The 19,694-nt window shown below is 39.6% G+C and overlaps 1 protein-coding gene across 6 annotated transcripts in view; it reads left to right on the top strand.

Moving 5' to 3' along the window:
- Nucleotides 1-1,069: 1,069 nt before the first annotated feature.
- The window catches only part of KIF23 (kinesin family member 23), a gene marked incomplete at its 3' end in the record, with an annotated part of 34,397 nt that continues 15,772 nt past the window's right edge, over nucleotides 1,070-19,694 (top strand). For 2 of the 6 annotated variants that reach the window (XM_082618497.1, XM_082618498.1), the window contains exons 1-9: nucleotides 1,071-1,225; nucleotides 3,202-3,271; nucleotides 4,368-4,496; nucleotides 8,740-8,845; nucleotides 15,888-16,024; nucleotides 16,234-16,343; nucleotides 16,738-16,908; nucleotides 18,764-18,805; nucleotides 19,515-19,627. In XM_082618497.1, the coding sequence (XP_082474623.1) occupies nucleotides 1,215-1,225; nucleotides 3,202-3,271; nucleotides 4,368-4,496; nucleotides 8,740-8,845; nucleotides 15,888-16,024; nucleotides 16,234-16,343; nucleotides 16,738-16,908; nucleotides 18,764-18,805; nucleotides 19,515-19,627 (889 nt within the window). In that variant the 5' untranslated portion in view covers nucleotides 1,071-1,214. Of the gene's footprint in view, nucleotides 1,226-3,201; nucleotides 3,272-4,367; nucleotides 4,497-8,739; nucleotides 8,846-15,887; nucleotides 16,025-16,233; nucleotides 16,344-16,737; nucleotides 16,909-18,763; nucleotides 18,806-19,514; nucleotides 19,628-19,694 lie in introns of all 6 variants that reach the window. The other 4 variants (XM_082618494.1, XM_082618495.1, XM_082618499.1 and 1 more) reach the window with 4 other exon arrangements.

Here is a 19,694-nt window from a genome sequence, read left to right on the forward strand (position 1 = left end):
CTTTTACAAATCAATAAGAAAACCCAATAGAACAAGAAGGCAAAGGATATGAACATAGTTCTCAAAGAAGGAAACACAAATGGCTATTGAACATAGGCACAGACACCCAACCTCATTCACCATAAGAGAAGAGAAATTTAAATTGGTGACTTTTTTTCATCTATTAGATCAACAGTCACAGAAAAGTTTGGTAACACTTTGCTATCTGAGAATTGTGGAGAAACAGGTGCTCTCATACATGGCTGGTGGGATTGTGCCTTTGGACAACCTTTATGGAGGGCAATTTGGCAATACCTGTGAAATATTACATACACATATACTCTTTAACACAGCCATCTGTGTAAAATGATGAATTTCCAAGTTTATCCACTGTGTTTGTAACAGCAGAGATTGGAACCATCTTTATGTGGAACATTATGGGCCGAGGATATTAATTATGTGTATCCTTAGTGGTGTCTGGTCCTATAGGAAGTTGAGGAGATGGGACTACAGTTCCATGAGAGAGCACAGATGTAGATGCACATTTGATAGTCATTGGTTTAGGCGCAAAGGTCGAAGTGAGATAGAATCAGTTCATCTTAGAAAAGACTGGTTCTGGAAAGAGCTGGAGGTTTCAGAGAGGGAGATCCCAGGAAGGGTGAAGAAGAGACAGAAAGGAAGCCAAGGTGTTGTGATGCTCTGGAAGCTAGAGAGGGAGTCTGAGACTCTGCGCAGGGTACAGCCCAAGGATAGGACACTCCTGGGCCGGAACGACATTGCTGACGTCTGAATCAACCCTGGATTTGCCCTTCCATTGGACTTCTTGTGCTGTGGGACAACAAACTCTCAGTTTCCTCCTCAGAAAATTCAAGGGGTTGTATTTTCTAATATTTGAGCTCCGCTTCCCGCTCCAGCCCTGAAGCTCAGACACGCAGACAGCCCTTGCCCTTTCTGCGTCGGTCGCCTAGGAGACGAGCGCCTCTCCCCGAGACGCAGGCGTTTCCTGAAGCCCCGCCCCCTTCCCCGCGGGCGGGCGCTGATTGGCCCGTTTGAAATGCGCCGGGCGCGACCTCACCTGGTCCCGGAGCTGCTTCTCCAGGCGTTTCTGAGCGCCACTCCTGAGCTGCCGAGTCCCGGTGCCCGCGTCCTGTCCCTGCGGCCCGCCGTCCTCGCCAGCCCGCCCGACCGAGTCTGACGTCCCGCTCGCACGTCTGGGCAGCGCGGAGCCTGCTGCCATGAAGCCAGCGTGAGTACCGGGCCGCGGAGCCGGCGTCTCCTCACGCCGCAGCAGGCCCCGGGACACGCGGTCGGCACCGAGCCCCGCGTCTCCCGGGCCGCGGCCCTCAAAGTGGAAGGGAGCCCCCATCAGGACCGCCCAGGGGGGGAGCCCGGGCGCGGACACCCCGTCCGGCTCCCCGCCGCCCGGAGTCGGGCGCCCGGCTCGCCGCCCTAGCTTCACTCGGCCCGGAAATGTCTGCCCCAAGTTGGGAGGAGGGGGAAGTTTGGGCGGCAACCCCAGTTCGGGTTAGCCAGGTCGCCCTCCACCTGGCTCCGGGACCGCCGCCTCAACCCTTTCTTAAGTTTCCCTTTCCATCCCCTGCCGCCCGCACCCGCGGGTTGCATTTTGCGGAGTTAGTGCGGGCCGGGGGTCATCTCGCGGGTGCGCCGAGTGTTGTGGCCTGGGGTTGGGGTTGGGTAGGTGGTCTCAGCCCCCGGAGAGCCCCGGCGCCCGAGCGCACTGCGTGATTTTCTTAGCCTAGCGCGGTAGCCTGGGGGCCGCGACCACCCCCGGATGAAGGCCAGTTATTTTGCTCTGTTCTTGGGTCTCAGACAAGCCCCGCCGCCGACACAAAAGCCCACGCCCACATTCCTCACGGGGTCGGTGACATTTGCAGCTCAGCCTAATTCCTTGACTGCTGCTGGGTAACGAAATACTTGTGCAAAGAAGAGGGCTGCCTTTGTAATTAGCACCATCACGTAGCTAGTCGTTTGCAAAGGCAACTTGTTTTCTTCTTAAGAGGCTAAAGTCAGAATCGTTGGGGAAAAATGTTGAGTTTAAGTAAACCTACAGTAATGTTCTACACTTAAAACACGAATTTGCTTGTCTCATCTGGGAAGGGGTTGAAGAAGTATTTTAATAACCTAAAATCCAAGCCAGTAATTTCACTTAGTGTTAAATGTTTTTCTAGTCTATAGATAAATGGGGGAAAGGGGGGAGTGGCATGCTAGAGAAATGGTGAATAAAGCAAAATATCTTTTTCTACTGTCCCTACTTAAGAGAGCATGAAATTGCAGTTTGGGGACCACACTTTGTTTGAGGACAAAGGATGATAGTTTTGAGAATTCAATAATCCCTTGTTCCTTGAAAGGAAAGACAAATCTTGATGAAAGAATGGATTCCTCCATCTGCATTTTTATAATTTATTGAAGTTAATCACTTGTCAGTCTGCCTTGGCAGTGGGCTGTTGGCACAGCGTGTGTGCTTATGTACCTACATAAATGACTTTAGAGATAAGTGTGGTCAACTATCTGTAGATTTTTCAAATTTGTAGTGTCTGTAAAGTTGTTGCTGAAGAAAATAAGCTATTTTACATACAGAACTATAAATAGATATTAAAAAACAGAATTCAACTAGATCTTACCGGCTTTTTTCAATGATTCATGAATCAGGCAGCATCCTATCTAGCACACAGAAAGGTGCTCCTAAGAGCTGTACAAAATGGAAGTTTTTTTATAGGCAGAGGGGGATGGAACAAGGGAATTATACTAGCAATGAGTGGATTGTCTGTGGCAAGGTGAACATCCTTTAGTGGATGGCAGGGGTCTATCAGGCAGATTACCTCACTAGCGCTGACCGGGTAATTCCAGATTGACTGGTTTAAGATTCTACTCCTGGGAGAGGTTGGAACTATAAGTTAGGTATGAAGTCTCAGTTTGGTGATTTGGGGCCTAGCACAAGTGACCCCGTTTTGGGCCTGTTATCTCTATTTTTTAGTAGCAAAAATGTCTCCTAAGCCAAATTTTAATTACTTTTGGGTTATCCATGCCACAAACACTCTTCTACTAAGGAAATTTATTCTTATTCATGTTATTTGGGATATAGTGTTGTGGAACTGCTAAAGAATAATTTTATAAACCCTAGGAAGGTCGGCTCTGTATGAATTACAGGTGAAGTTTTTATATGTTAGTGTTGAACTGAAATGTTTTTGTATCTATGACCAGGAGAACTAAGACACCCAGGAAACCACCAGTGAAAAAAGGATCCCAAACGAGTCTTAAAGACCCCGTTGGGGTAAGGTCTCCTTGTGAATTTGTGTGTGTCTTCTTTCTTCAGTCCTTTTATGTCTTATGCTTATGCTTGGAAGGGATGGAGAAGTGGAAGTGGAGTCAAAGAACATTTAGCTAAAAGGATGATACTAAATTGCTTAGGCTGGTTCCAGCTTTGAAACTTTGTTTCTATGTAGGATACATTAGCCCAGTAAAATGAAGTGTTTGGTTGTCAGTTGCATACTTCCTATAACTAATTATATTTGAAAAGTTAGATAATGAAAAAATATTCTTCAACTATCTTGGAGAATTCTTCATGCAGGCTTGGGAACTTGCTTTTAAAAGCAAATGGCAAATAAAAGAAAGATGGTTTGGTCTGGGGTTTTTAAATTTTCCCTTCATTGGAACCAGGTGCTTTGCATTATAGTGCTGAACAGGTTTTCCTCAACCCTATCACTGATTAAGAAGACCATATTTCGGGCTTCCCTGGTGGCGCAGTGGTTGAGAATCCGCCTGCCAATGCAGGGGACACGGGTTCGAGCCCCGGTCTGGGAAGATCTCACATGACGCGGAGCAACTAAGCCCGTGCGCCACAACTACTGAAGCTTGCGCACCTAGAGCCCGTGCTCCACAACAAGAGAAGCCACTGCAATGAGAAGCCCGTGCACCACAACAAAGAGTAGCCCCCGCTTGCTGCAACTAGAGAAAGCGCGCGCACAGCAACGAAGCCAATGCAGCCAAAAATTAAATAAATAAAAATTTAAAAAAAGACCATATTTCAGATCTCGCACTTTAGTGTATTAAGTGTTAAGCTGGCAAGTTTTAATTGACATCCAATTCCAGACAATCCTAACAGCTTTTCAAATCTCATTGCGTGATATGTTTTTGATTTTTAGAGAGTTTTGATATCATATGCATTTAAAATTCTCATATCTAAAATATCTGTTTGCATTTGACAATCAGCAAATCGGGTAGCAGGGTAGCAGATCTTGGCTTTTACAGCTCTAAGTATATATACTTAAGTTTAGAGGCCAAATGTTTGAATCAATGAATGAATGAATGAATGAAAAGTCAGGTAAAAAGTCAACCTTTGTTCTTTAAGCACCTTCATGTATTTTCAGGTGTACTGCAGGGTACGCCCACTGAGCCTCCCAGAGCAAGAGTGTTGCATAGAGGTGATCAGTAATACAACAGTTCAACTTCATCCTCCTGAGGGTTACAGGCTCAACCGAAATGGAGAATATAAGGAGGTAATTCCTATTGGAAACAGCTGTTTTTAATTGATAGGTTCTTTCCTGAATGGCTTTTCCATGTTTTCCATTTAACAACATTCATGTGTTTCCACTTTATTGAAAGACTTATTTACTTCACTCTAACCACCATATCAAAAGTATCTTTAATTTCTGGGCTGTACAGACACACCTTTGGTATACTGGAGTTAGAAGATTGCTTTTAGATGATTAATTTCTTGTATTGGATAATTATTGCTTTTTAGAGCATATATTAGGGATAGTTTAATGTGGAATGATATCTGATTGTGCTAGGCAGTTACATGTATATATATAGTTTCATGTGTGGGACTGAAATAACATTTAATAGGCATTGTATACTTGTATTGATCTCCTATGAAGTGTTTTTATTTTTAGTAAAATGTTAAACAAAGAGAGTTCAATTCAGTTTGACAAACGTGCTAAGCTGGAGCATAGAAGGAGACTTTAAAAACTGAGTAAGACATGGTCCTTGCCTTTATGGAGCTTACAATTTAGTTGGGAGCACAGATGCTAAGCAAGTGACCCTCATTGGTAAGACAGAGGTGTGTTTAAAGAAATAGACTCTGGGAATGCAGAAAAAAGGATTAATTCAGGGTGTCATCTCTTTCAAGCTGCCTTCACTCTTTTGTGTACACTACTCGAGGGAGATTGCTAGTCAAAAGCCCAGCAGTGGCCTCTTTGCTGCTAGATGTGATAGACACCTCTTTGTCTTCATTATGATCTATTTCTCAGCAGCACTATCCTGTCTTCTGCTCCAATTCTCCATGTTCTGTCTTTCACTGGCCACCGTCTGCAGGCTTCTCCTCCTTTTCCAACCTCTGAATACCAGGTTGGGCTATACCCAGGGCTCTCTTCCCTATCTATACTTTTCCATGGCTTTACATGTTGATGATATGGTAATAATTTTGGAATTTTTATCTCCAGACTAAATCTTTTCTCTAACTCTCAACTTGAACGTCCACTGCTTGGATGTCACACAGGCATGTCCAAAAGAACTCTTGAGTTTTTTCCCCTCTAGATCACTTCCTCCCTTGTTTTTTCTTGTCAGTAAATAGCACCACCACCATCTATTTGCTCAAACCAGACACCCTGTCCTTACCTTTCTCTTGTCCCCCCTCCTATCCCATTCATTAGTAGATCCTATCAGTTCTGCTCCAGTGTGTATCTTGAAACTGTCCTTTCAGTTCTATCTCCACTGCCACTACCCTCGTCTGAGGCCTGTTATTAATTACGGAGACAAGTGCTTCTCAAACTGTGGTGAAGAAGCAGCTTTTTTTATTTTCAGTGCATGGTGACTGATACTTTTGTGCAGCTTTGCCATAAGAAACTGTTAGACAACTGTTAGGCAAAGTTAGACAGCAGAGGACTGGTTTATAATCTGTTCAGAGATAAGCCCCACTGATCACATGCTGGGATGTTGCAGCCGTGTGAAATGGCTACAGAGGTTCTAAGCATTTACCCTCCATCTCTGTAATTACCTACCCCTGGACTGGAGACAGACAGCTCTCAGAGGGGCATTGCCCTATTTATCTATTTTATGTATAGCAGTTTGTATCTGCTAATCCCAAACTCCTAACTTATCCCCCCACCGCTTCCCGTCACCATTTTCCTGTTTAAAACCTAAGGGGGCTTCCCGGGCTTCCCTGGTGGCGCAGTGGTTGAGAGTCTGCCTGCCGATGCAGGGGACACGGGTTCGTGCCCCGGTCCAGGAGGATCCCACGTGCTGCGGAGCGGCTGGGCCCGTGAGCCATGGCCGTTGAGCCTGCACGTCCCTCCGCAACGGGAGAGGCCACAGCAGTGAGAGGCCTGCGTACGGCAAAAAAAAAAAAAACCTTCTAAGGAATAAAGCTTTTAAATGGGCACAATCCTGCTTAATCTTCCTGCTATCTCTCTCTCCACATCACCTCTTAGTACTCATACAATCTTAAATTGCTTGGATAAGCCAGAATCTTGCCTCAGGGCTTTGCCCTTAGCTCTTAGCAGGATGGGTCCTCGTCCTTAGGTTTTAGCTCAAATCACTTCCTCCGAGAGTGTGTCCAGATTACCCCCATCAGCAGTAGCACCCCTCCCACTACTCTCCTGGTCTGTACTCTCTATACTTCCTTGACAGCACTTAACCCAACCTATAGATTTATTTACTTGTTTATTGTCTCTCCCCTGGTGTAATATACACTTCTAGGGGATATGTACCTTATCTGTCCTGTTTGCCAAACACTCAGTAGATATGGATTAAGCATGAAGGAATGGTCTGGGAAGGCTTCATGGAGGAGTAGGCCTTTGAGAATGTAAAATAGTTGAGAACTGACTTAATGAATTTTACTTCTTTATTAGAGTTAGTTTCACGTATGTGTAAATAGTACTAAAGGTTTGGTGGGGATTAAAAGTTCTCAGTGCTTTTTGACAGAAAGCAACACTGGATAATGGAAGAAGTGTTGGAATGGAAATGGCTTTGACACTAATTAGCTTCATGAGCTTGGGCAAGTTCCTTCTTGCCTCAGTTTTCTTCACCTGGAAGAGGGTGGGGATTGTTCATGAGGACTTGGAGGTCATCTTATTGACCTGTCAGTGCTAACCTGTATGTATCTTTTCAGTTCTAAGATTCTTTGTTCTTTCTGTGAACTGTAAAGCTGTTTTACAGGATTGGAATAAAAACTTCTACAAAGGTGAGAGTTAGCTTAGCTGAAGTAGGTGTGTGATCTTTAACAAGTTATAAAATGAGCCATAATAATTGATAGTACCTACATCAGAGGTTGTAAAAATGATGATTCACTAATATGCTAAGGCAGTGCTTGGGACATGGTTAGTGTTAAGTGCAAGTTGTTGTTGTTATGATGATGATGATGTATTTGAGTCCTAATCTATACATATCTCCTTTTGGGGGACAAAACTGCTAATTTTAAAAACATAAGAGTCATGATATTGATATGTGAGCAGGTTGAATTTAAGATAAAACGTTATAAAACAGGGAAAGGGGGCCACGTGACAAAGGCTATAACCCATAATAAATTCTAGTGAATACTCATGCACCAAATAATAGCATTGACATTCATGGAGCAAAAATTGCAAGAAATTCAGGAAGCCTACAGGAACAATTGCAATGTTTACAAACTAATAAAGCTAGAAAATAACAAAAATTGAAAGAATAGAACTCCAGTCCCTGGATGATTAGGGTATTTTAATTTACCTTGAAATATATACCCTAGTCCCCAGTCTTATTTTCCAAGTAGGAGTTTGGTAATATTTCTGATAATATAGATATGCTTTATAATAATAGTCATATTTTGAAAGATTTGATAATTGAAGTATTATTGCTTTTTTAAAGCTCACAGTTTATTTAAAATTTATTTCATAGAAGAACTCAGATGAGGAACTTCTCTGGTGGTCCAGTGGTTGAGACTCCATGCTTCCACTCCAGTGCACCAGGGTTATATCCCTGGCCAGGGAACTAGTATCCTGCATGCCTTGTGGCACAGCCAAAAACAAACAAACAAACAAACAAACTCAGATGAGATTATATTGACAGTTATTTTCTAGTTTTAAAAAAGCAGTACATCAAAACTCTTGGTTTTATACTGCTATGCCATTTTAAATGACACCTTTTTTTTTTTTTTTTTTTTTTTTTTTGTGGTACGCGGGCCTCTCACTGTTGTAGCCTCTCCTGTTGTGGAGCACAGGCTCCGGACGCGAAAGCTCAGTGGCCATGGCTCATGGGCCCAGCCGCTCCGTGGCATGTGGGATCTTCCCGGACCGGGGCACGAACCCGTGTCCCCTGCATCGGCAGGCGGACTCTCAACCACTGCGCCACCAGGGAAGCCCAATGACACCTTTATAAAGAAAAATAGATAGCAGTAAAATAGTATATGAAGTAATGCTTGAGGATTTTCACAAGTCTATGACTGAATCGTTGTAATACCTTTTGAACTCCTTTGTCACTTAATTAAAACAAAATCAGCCTTAGTCTATGGAGCATTAGTAGACAAGACTTTTCTACAGTCTCTTTAGTAGTTATAACTGTAAATGTTTACCAGTTTATAATTGGTATAATTTAAGTATGTCATGAATTTTTTAAAGATTCCAAGTTTAAAGACTATTGGTATTTTTTTTCATGTCTAGATCTAATTGTTCAGAAGTAAACATCTGAATATGTTTAAACAGATATATTTCTAGCCTAGCTATAGTGGAATTCCATTTATGTGCTTTTTATTTTTTTTCTTCTCCACAGACTCAGTATTCATTTAAACAAGTATTTGGCACTCATACCACCCAAAAGGAGCTCTTTGATGTTGTGGCTAATCCCTTGGTAGATGACCTCATTCACGGCAAAAATGGTATGATTCTTGGAGTTTTGTTGAACTTTTCTTTTTCTCCCCCTCTGATAAAACTTTTTTGATACTTAGATATTTGGTTTATGTTCAGCCTTGAACCCATTTAATTTGCCAGAGTAGTGTTAAACCTGCTTTTTTGAGCAGTTATTTTAATTTTTTTAATTTGCTTATTTTTTCAAATTTAATTTTTATTTTGCATTGGAGTATAGTTGATTTACAGTGTTGTTAGTTTCAGGTGTACAGCTAAGTGACTCAGTTATACATATACATATATCCATTCTTTTTCAGATTCTTGTCCCATATAGGTTATTACAGAATATTGAGTAGATTTCCCTGTGCTATACAGTAGGTCCTTGTTGATTATCTATTTTAAATATAGTAGTGTGTATATATCAATCCCAAACTCCCAATTTATCTCTCCCCTTTGGTAACCATAAGTTTGTTTTAGTCTGTGAGTCTGTTTTGTAAATAGGTTCATTTGTATCATTTTTTTTATTTTTTAGATTCTGCATATAAGCAATATCATAAGATACTTGTCTTTTTCTGACTTATTTCACTTAGTATGATAATCTCCAGGTCCATCAATGTTACTGCAAATGGCATTATTTCATTCTTTTTAATGGCTGAGTAATATTCCATTTTATATATGTACCACATCTTCTTTATCCATTCACCTGTCGACGGACATTTAGGTTGTTTCCATGTCTTGGCTATTATAAACAGCGCTGCAATGAACATTGGGGTGCATGCATCCTTTTGAACCATGGTATTCTCTGGATATATGCCCAGGCCTGGGATTGCTGCATCCTATGGTAGCTCTATTTTAAGTTTTTTAAGGAACCTCCATACTGTTCTCCATAGTGGCTATACCAATTTACATTCCCACCACCAGGGTAGGAGGGTTCCCATTTCTCCACACACTCTCCAGCATTTGTTATTTGTAGACTTTTTGATGATGGCCATTCTGACTTGTGTGAGGCGATATCTCATTGTAGTTTTGATTTGTATTTCTCTAATACTAAGCAGTGTTGACCATCTTTTCATGGGTCTCTTGGCCATCTGTATGTCTTCTTTGGAGAAATGTCTGTTTAGGTCTTCTGCCCATTTTTTGATTGGGTCTTTTTTCTTTTGTTTTTTGTGATGTTGCATGAGCTGTTTGTATATGTTGGAAATTAATCCCTTGTCGGTCGCATCATTTGCAAATATTTTCTGCCATTCTGTGGGTTGTCTTTTCATTTTGATTATGGTTTCCTTTTCTGTGCAAAAGCTTTACAGTATAATTAGGTCCCATTTATTTACTTTTGTTTTGGTTTTTATTACTCTAGGAGGTGGATCCAAAAAGATCTTGCTGTGATTTATGTCAAAGAGTGTGCTAAGAGTTTTATAGTATCAGGTCTTACATTTAGGTCTCTAATAATCCATTTTGAGTTTATTTTTGTGTATGGTATTAGAGACTGTTCTAATTTCATTCTTTTACATGTAGCTTGTCCAGTTTTCCCAGCACCACTTATTGAAGAGACTGTCATTTCTCCATTATATATTCTTGTCTCCTTTGTCCTAAATTAATTGACCATAGGTGCGTGGGTTTATTTCTGGGCTTTCTATCCTTTTCCATCGATCTATATTTCTGTTTTTGTGCCAGTACCATACTGTTTTTTTGTGTGGTTTTTTTTTTTTTTTTTTTTGTAGTACGTGGGCCTCTCACTGTTGTGGCCTCTCCCATAGTGGAGCACAGGTTCCGGACACGCAGGCTCAGCAGCCATGGCTCACGGGCCTGGCCGCTCCACGGCATGTGGGATCTTCCCAGACCGGGGCACGAACCTGTGTCCCCTGCATTGGCAGGCGGACTCTCAACCACTGCGCCACTAGGGAAGCCCCATACTGTCTTGATTTCTGTAGTTTTGTAGTATAGTCTGAAGTCAGGGAGCTTGATTCCTCCAGCTCCGTTTTTCTTTCTCAGGATTGCTTTGGCTATTTGGGGTCTTTTGCGTTTCCACACAAATGTAAAAATATTTTTGTTTCTGTTATGTGGAAAATGCCATTGGTTATTTGATAGGGATTGCGTTGAATCTGTAGATTGCCTTGTAGTATAGCCATTTTGACAACATTGATTCTTCCAATCCAAGAACATGGTATATTTTTCCATCAGTTTATGTTATCTTCAATTTCTTTCATCAACATCTTATAGTTTTCTGTGTACAGGTCTTTTGCCTCCTTAGGTAGGTTTATTCCTAGGTATTTTATTCTTTTTGATGCGATGGTAAATGGGATTCTTCTCTTAATTTCTCTTTCTAATCTTTTGTTATTAGTTATAGAAATGCAAGAGATTTCTGTGTATTAATTTTGTATCTTGCAACTTTACCACATTCATTGAACAGCTCTAGTAGTTTTCTGGTAGCATCTTTATGATTTTCTATGTATAATATCATGTCATCTGCAAACAGTGACAGTTTTCTTCTTTTCCAATTTGGATTCCTTTTATTTCTTTTTCTTCTCTGATTGCCATGGCTAGAACTTCAAAACTATGTTGAACAAAAGTGGTGACAGTGAATATCCTTGTGTTGTTCCTGATCTTAGAGGGAATGCTTTAGGCTTTTTACCATTGAGTATGATGTTAGCTGTAGGTTTGTCATACATGACCTTTATTATGTTAAGGTGTGTTCCCTCTATGCCCACTTTCTAGAGAGTTTTTATCATAAATGGGTGTTGATTTTGTCAAAAGCATTTTCTGCATCTATTGAGATGATCAAAGGATTTTTATTCTTCAGTTTGTTAATGTGGTGTATCATACTGATTGATTTGTGGATACTGAAGAATCCTTGAATCCCTGGGATAAATCCCACTTGATTATGGTGTATGATCCTTTTAATGTATTGTTGGATTCAGTTTACTAGTATTTAGTTGAGGATTTTTGCATCTGTATTCATCAGTGATATTGGCCTGTAATTTTCTTTTTTTGTGATATTCTTGTCTGGTTTTAGTATCAGGATGATGGTGGCCTTGTAGAGTGAGTTTGGGAGTATTCCTTCCTATGCAATTTTTTAGAAGAGTTTCAGAAGAATAGGTGTTAACTCTTCTCTAAATGTTGACAGAATTTGCCTGTGAAACCATCTGGTCCTGGACTTTTGTTTGTTGGGAGTGTTTTTTAAAATTTTATTGAAGTGTAGTTGATTTACAATGTTGTGTTAATTTCTTCTGTATGGCAAAGTGATTCAGTTATACATATATATATATTCTTTTTCATATTTTCAATTATGGTTTGTCACAGGATATTGAATATAGTTCCTTGTGCTATACAATAGGACCTTGTTGTTATCCATCCTATATATAATAGGTTGCCTCTGCTAATCCCAAACTCCCACTCCTTCCCTCTCCTACCCCCCCTTCCCTTGGCAACCACAAGTCTGTTCTCTATATTTGTGAGTCTGTTTTTGTTTCATAGATATGTTGATTTGTGTCATATTTAAGATTCCACGTAATAAGTTTTATCATGGTATTTGCCTTTCTAACTTACTTTGCTTACTATTATACCTAGAGTGTGATAATCTCTAGGTCCATCCATGTTGCTGCAAATGGCAGTATTTCATTCTTTTTTATGGCTGAGTAATATTACATTGTATATATGTATCACATCTTCCTTATCCATTCATCTGTCAGTGGACATTTATGTTGTTTCCATGTTTTGGCTATTGTAAACAGCACTGCAATGAACACTGGGGTGCATGTATCCCTTCAAACCATGGTTTTCTCCAGCTATATGCCCAGGAATGGGATTGCTGCATCTTATGGTAGCTCTATTTTTAGTTTTTTAAGGAACCTCCATACTCTTCTCCATAGTGGCTCTACCAACTTACATTCCCACCAACGGGGTAGGAGGGTTTCTCCACACCCTCTCCAGCATTTGCTACTTGTAGACTTTTTATTGATGGCCGTTCTGACTGGTGTGAGGTGGTACCTCATTGTGGTTTTGATTTGCATTTCTCCAATAATTAGCGACATTGAGTATCTTTTCATGTGCCTATTGGCCATCTGTATGTCTTCTTTGGAGAAATGTCTATTTAGGTCTTCTGCCCATTTTTTATTGGGTTGTTTGTTTTTTTGTTATTGTGTTGTATGAGCTGTTTGCATATTTGGGAAATTAAGCCCTTGTTAGTCACATCATTTGCAAATATTTTCTCCCAGTCCGTAAGTTGTCTTTTCATTTTGTTTGTGGTTTCCTTTGCTATGCAAAAGCTTATAAGTTTGGTTAGGTCCCATTTGTTTATTTTTGCTTTTATTTCTATTGCCTTGGGAGACTGACCTAAAAACACATGGGTATGATTTATGTCAGAGAATGTTTTGCCTATTTTCTCTACTAGTTTTATGGTGTCTTGTCTTTTACTTTCTTTTTTATTTTTTTCATATTGGCCACGCCACGCGGCATGCAGGATGGTGCTATCCAGGGATCGAACCTAGGCCTCTGCAGTGAAAGTGCCAAATCCTAACCACTAGGCCACCAGGGAACTCCTGGTGTCTGGTCTTATAAGTAGGTCTTTAAGCCACAGGTGTGTGGGTTTATTTCTGGGCTCTCTCTTCTGTTCCATTGATCTGTATATCTGTTTTTGTGCCAATACCATGCTGTTTTGATCCCTGTAGCCTTGTAGTGAAGTCTGGGAGTGTTAGGCCTCCTGCTTTTTTCTTTTTCCTCAGGATTGCTTTGGCAATTCTGGGTCTTTTATGGTTCCATGTAAATTTTGGTATTATTTGTTCTATTTCTGTGAAAAATACCATTGGTAATTTAATAGGGATCACAAATCTGTAGATTGCTTTGGGTAGTATGGCCATTTTAGCAATATTAATTCTTCCAATCCAAGAGCATGGGATATCTTTCCGTTTCTTTGAATCATCTTTAATTTCCTTTAATAATGTTTTGTAGTTCTCAGCACTAAGTCTTTCACCTCCTTGGTGAGGCTTACTTCTAAGTATTTTATTTTTCTGTGGGAGTTTAAAAGGGACTATTTTATTTATTTATTTAATAAACAATTTATTTATTAATTAATAAACAATAAAAACAAATATTATTTGTTTATTTACATTCCCTTTATGATATTTCATTGTTAGTGTAAAGAAGTGCAACCTATTTCTGTATGTTAATCTTGTATCCTGCTACCTTGCTGGATTCATTTATCAGTTCTAGTGGTTTTAGTGTGGAGTCTTCAGGGTTTTCTACATATATTATCATGTCATTTGCGTATAATGACAATTTTACCTCTTTCCTACAAATTTAAATACCTTTTCTTTTTCTTGTCTGATTGCTGTGGCTAGGACTTCCAATACTATGTTGAAGAGAAGTGGTGAGAGTGGGCATCCTTGTCTTGTTCCATATTTTAGCGGGAAGTCTTTCAGCTTTTCACCATTGAATATTATATTGGCTGTGGGTTTGTCATAAATAGCTTTTATTATGTTGAGATATGTTCCCTCTACCCAGTTTCATAAGGGTTTTTATCACGAGTGAATGTTGAATTTTGTCAAATGCTTTTTCTGCATCTATTGATGATCATGAGGTTTTTTTTCCTTTCTTCTGTTGATGTGGTGTATCTCATTTATTGATTTATGTATGTTGGATCATCCTTGGGACCCTGGGATTAATCCAACGTGGTCATGGTGTGTGACCTTTTTTATGTGTTGTTGGATTCGGTTTGCTGGTATTTTGTTGAGAATTTTTGTGTCTATATTTATCAAAGATAACTGGCCTGTAATTTTTTTTGTGTTACCCTTGTCCAGATTTGGTATCAGGGTGATAGTGGCCTTTTAGAATGAATTTGGGAGTGTTCCTTCCTCTGCAATTTTTTGGAATAGTTTCAGAAGGATAGGTGTTAACTCTTCTCTAAATGTGTGATAGAATTTGCCTATGAAGCCATCTGGTCCTGGACTTTTGTTTGCTGGGAGGTTTTAATCACAGTTTCAGTTTCAGTACTTATGATTGGTCCTTTCATATTTTCTATTTCTTCCTGGTTGAGTCTTGGGTGCTTGTACCTTTCTAAGAATTTGTCCATTTCTTCTAGGTTATCCATTTTATTGGCATACACTTGCTTGTAGTAGTAGTCTCTTATGATCCCTTGTATTTCTGTGGTGTCTGTTGTAACTTCTCGGTTTTCACTTCTGATTTTCTTGATTTGAGCCCTCCCTTTTTTTTGTTGATGAATCTGGCTAAAGGTTTATCAGTCTTGTTTACCTTTTCAAAGAACCAGCTTTTAGTTTCATTGCTCTTTTCTGTTGTTTTCTTCATCTCTATTTCATTTATTTCTGCTCTGATCTTTATGATTTATTTCCTTCTACTCACTTTGGGTTTTGTTTATTCTTTTCTCTAGTTGCTTTAGGTGTAAGGTTAAGTTGTTTGAGATTTTTCTTGTTTCCTGAGGTAAGATTTTATTGCTATAAACTTCCCTGCTAGAACTGCTTTTCCTGCATCACATAGGTTTTTGTCATGTTTTTGTTGTCATTTGTCTCTAGGTGTTTTTTTTTTATTTCTTCAGTGATCCATTGGTTGTTTAGTAACATCTTGTTTAGCTTCCACTTACTTGTTTTTTTTGACAGTTTTTTTTCTTGTGATTGATTTCAAATCTCTTCGTGTTGTGGTCAGAAAAGATTCTTGATATGATTTCAGTTTTCTTAAATTTACTGAGGCTTGTTTTGTCATCCAGCATGTGGTCAGTTCTGGAGAATGTTCCATGTGCACCTGAGAAGAATGTGTATTCTGCTGCTTTTGGATGGAATGTTCTATAAATATCAATTAAGTCCATCTGGTTTAATGTGTCATTTATGGCCCGTGTTTCGTTATTGATTTTCTGTCTGGATGATCTGTTTATTGATGTAAGTGGGCGTTAAAGTCTCCCTATTGTGTTACTGTTGATTTCTCCTTTCATAGCTGTTAGCATTTGCCTTATATATTGAAGTGTTGAGCAGTTATTTTGTTTTCTAATACAAAAAATATTATACGTGGAGGACTTTTAAGATATAGCCAAGTGTGACATTTAATATATAACTGTGACTTGTTACATTGTAGGTCTCCTTTTTACATATGGTGTGACGGGAAGTGGAAAAACTCACACTATGACTGGTTCTCCAGGGGAAGGAGGACTGCTTCCTCGCTGTTTGGACATGCTCTTTAACAGTATAGGGTCGTTTCAAGCTAAACGATATGTAAGTTTAAATTTTTGTATGTTGTGACTCACTAGAGGGCATAGGTGCCAAAATACCTGTGGATACAGTAGTATTAAGGGAGAACTAAGGCATCGGATACCTTTTGGAACTTTAAATATGTTTAAATATTGTTTTTTATTTCTTAAATATATTTCTTACTATTTAAGTCAGTCTAAAAATTATGGTCTGATTTTTGTCCCCACTTTAAGGTTTTTAAATCTAATGATAGGAATAGTATGGAAATACAGTGTGAAGTTGATGCTTTATTAGAACGGCAGAAAAGAGAAGCCACACCCAATCCAAAGACCCCCTCTAGCAAGTAAGTAATTACATTTCTAACACTGGCCTCATGGGAACCCTGTCCAGTGGTTTCCTCAGGCATAGGGAACGGTGAACAGAAGTGGAGAAGTTGGTCTGACAGTTGACTTTAGTGAGGTCAAAGTTGAGAGATGTTCTTAAGTAAGTTTATTTGCTCAGATGTTCTGTTTGGTTCTGAGCACACTGTCCTTGAATCACTGTTTAGGGAAGGTGCCACTCTTGGTGAGAGAGGGTGTAAAAGCCTGTGTTGTGTATCTGGGGAGATATGGGAGAACTGTTGGCCCAACCATGAGTATGAATAAAGTTGCTCTGTGCATTCCTACTTGTAATGGAGGTCATTTATTTACTTACAGTGTGTAAGATGAGACTTTGGGGCTTTTTATTTCTTTTTTCAGACGACAAGTAGATCCAGAGTTTGCAGATATGATAAATGTACAAGAATTCTGCAAAGCAGAAGAGGTTGATGAAGATAGTGTCTACGGTGTATTTGTCTCTTATATTGAAATATATAATAATTACGTATATGATCTATTGGAAGAGGTGCCGTTTGATCCCATAAAGCCTAAGTAAGTAGTGGAGAGAGTCCCTTAGCTGCTTAACCTTGGTGAAGTCACTTCACATCAGTGAGGTTTAGTTTCCTCAGCTATAAATGGGGATAAAACTTACTTTTGTTTTCAAAATGAAATATAACTCATGTCATGCAGTTGGTGCTTGGTAAATAGTTCTGTATATTAACTAGATTTGTAGCTGTATTAGGAAAACCATTGGGTTAAGGCATCTAAGGAGAATATTCACCTTAGACTTTACTTTTGAAAAACTCTTGGCCCTGGGCTATATATATATATATATATATATATATATATATATATACACACATATATTTTTAACATCTTTATTGGAGTATAATTGTTTTACACTGTTGTGTTAGTTTCTGCTGTATAACGTAGTGAATCAGTTATATGTATACCTATGTCCCCATATCTCCTCCCTCTTGCATCTCCCTCCCACCCTCCCTATTCCACCCCTCTAGGTGGTCACAAAGCACCGAGCTGATCTCCCGGTGCTATGCAGCTGCTTCCCACTAGCTATTTTACATTTGGTAGTGTATATATGTCAGTGCAACTCTCTTACTTCATCTCATCTTACACTTCCCCCTCCCCATGTCCTCAAGTCCATTCTCTACGTCTGCGTCTTTATTCCTGTCCTGCCCCTAGGTTCTTCAGAACTTTTTTTTTTAGATTCCATATATATGTGTTAGCATACGGTATTTGTTTTTCTCTTTCTGACTTACTTCACTTTGTATGACAGACTCTAGGTCCATCCACCCCACTACAAATAACTCAACTTTGTTTCTTTTTATGGCTGAGTAATATTCTACTGTATATATGTGGGCCCTGGGCTGTATTTTGACAAGGACCTTAATTGTATAAAGAAGTGTCCCTGTAGATGTGCCCTGGGGCTACCTTTAAGAACCTGACACTTAATGTTGGGAGTTTGTAGCCTCTAATCCGTGTTCTGGTGATCCCCACAGAATGGAGCCTAAAGCTGTTGTCTGCACAGCTAATAGTCACAGACCTTCCATCACTGACCAATAAGAAGTGACATCTGTATTGTCATTCCACCAGAGTTAAAAGACTATTACTTAGATTTCCTTGGGTCTTGCCCTGCTGAGACTGAAGAGCAATTACAATCCGGCATCACAAACTACATCTGTGCCAGAGCTGACTCTGGTATCTTGTTCCTTGATGGTTTTGTTCTTAAGCTAAATGCTTATCTTCAATGCTGTCTTTGTCAGGGCCTCTCAAGACAAATAATATGAAGACCTGTGTTGTATTACTTAACTTTTGTGTATATGACTCAGTGAATATTATTGGAGGAACAGCTAGATTTGGAAAACCATTAGACTGAGAACAGCTGTCTGTATACCCACTTTTATTTATATTAAACAATTTATAGACTAATTACTTTACCATTTGTTTCAAAGTATCAGTTGTATGTACCCATTTTCCTAAACTTTTGTGATGTCATTCACTGCTACCAATCACTTTCATGTCTGCACATGTGCCAAGTTTCTGTTTGATTTGTTCCAAATGAGATTGTTTTCTAAGAAGCCTATCTTGGTTTTGTTATGTAAATGAAGACTGACAAATGTGACTATGCCTTGTAACCTTTCTGGTAACTCCTTGAATGAACTCACAGGGTGCTTATTTGGCAGTGAATTCAGATTTTATTTGTTAGGGTGGTGATTAACCTGCTTTTTTGAGCTGGTTTAAGGTTTAGTTTTTAATACAATGAAGAAATATTAGAAGCAGAGGATTTTTAAGATACGACTCATTGTGACTGTCAGATACTCTGGACTGAACGTGTTGCTGTGAGATGGCTGCTATAGAAACAGTAACTTCTACCTTATTCCTTTGGTAGGTGGAATAGTTGCAGCACGCCCATGAGGAACACAGATTTTGTGTATGTGATGGTGCTCTTTTCTTAAGGAGAAGGGTGCAGTTATACTAGTGGTTGGCATCTGTGGCATGTTTGCATGTAGGTGGTTTTTCATTGGTACTGGGCCGGCTGCTACTTCTAAGCCCCTCCTTGGTCCCTGAGAAATCTGCCATTTGCTGAATAATGGTGGCTGGTAAATGTTTCTACCCCCACCATTCACAAGAGTGAGGCCAAACAGGCAGCACCTTTCCCATCCTCATCCTACCTTAGACTAAAACTTGACCAGCCACTTTGAAAGGATTGCCACTCCTGGTATATACCAAACCCCTTCTGAATTTGTTTTTTGTTGACACTGAAGTCAGAACCAGCTCTATCTGCTGCTCTTTTAAAATTAAGAAAATGCTAGATTTTGAGGCTTAACCTGTGCATGTGATGGTGCTATACTACTCCTTTGATCTCTAATTGTTTAGTAAGTGTTGTTTCATGTGCTTTGTTAGAACAAACTAGAGCAAAGCTTTTAAAACAAAATAGATTCCTGTTATCCTGTTATGTAACTAATCTTTTTACTGTATATCCTTATTCTTATCCAAGTGTAATATGCTTCTGGAGTCTTGCTTAGGCTTATTCCCGTTATAAGAATGGATGTCATGTTGCCTGACATTTTAGTCCTTGTCTTAAGTTGCAATATCAGTATCTCCTAATATAGGAAACCAATGTTTTTTCTTTCCCGTAGACTTCCACAATCTAAGTTGCTTCGTGAAGATAAGAACCATAACATGTACGTTGCTGGATGTATAGAAGTAGAAGTGAAATCTACTGAGGAGGCTTTTGAAGTTTTCTGGAGAGGTTAGAAGCAGAGCTAGAATTACAGATATATACAGTGATAAATATAATCCTGAAAGTTGCTAATCTA

Source organism: Mesoplodon mirus (genome assembly GCF_964341445.2).
Source record: "Mesoplodon mirus genome assembly, chromosome: 4".
Classification (NCBI taxonomy): Eukaryota; Metazoa; Chordata; class Mammalia; order Artiodactyla; family Ziphiidae; genus Mesoplodon; species Mesoplodon mirus.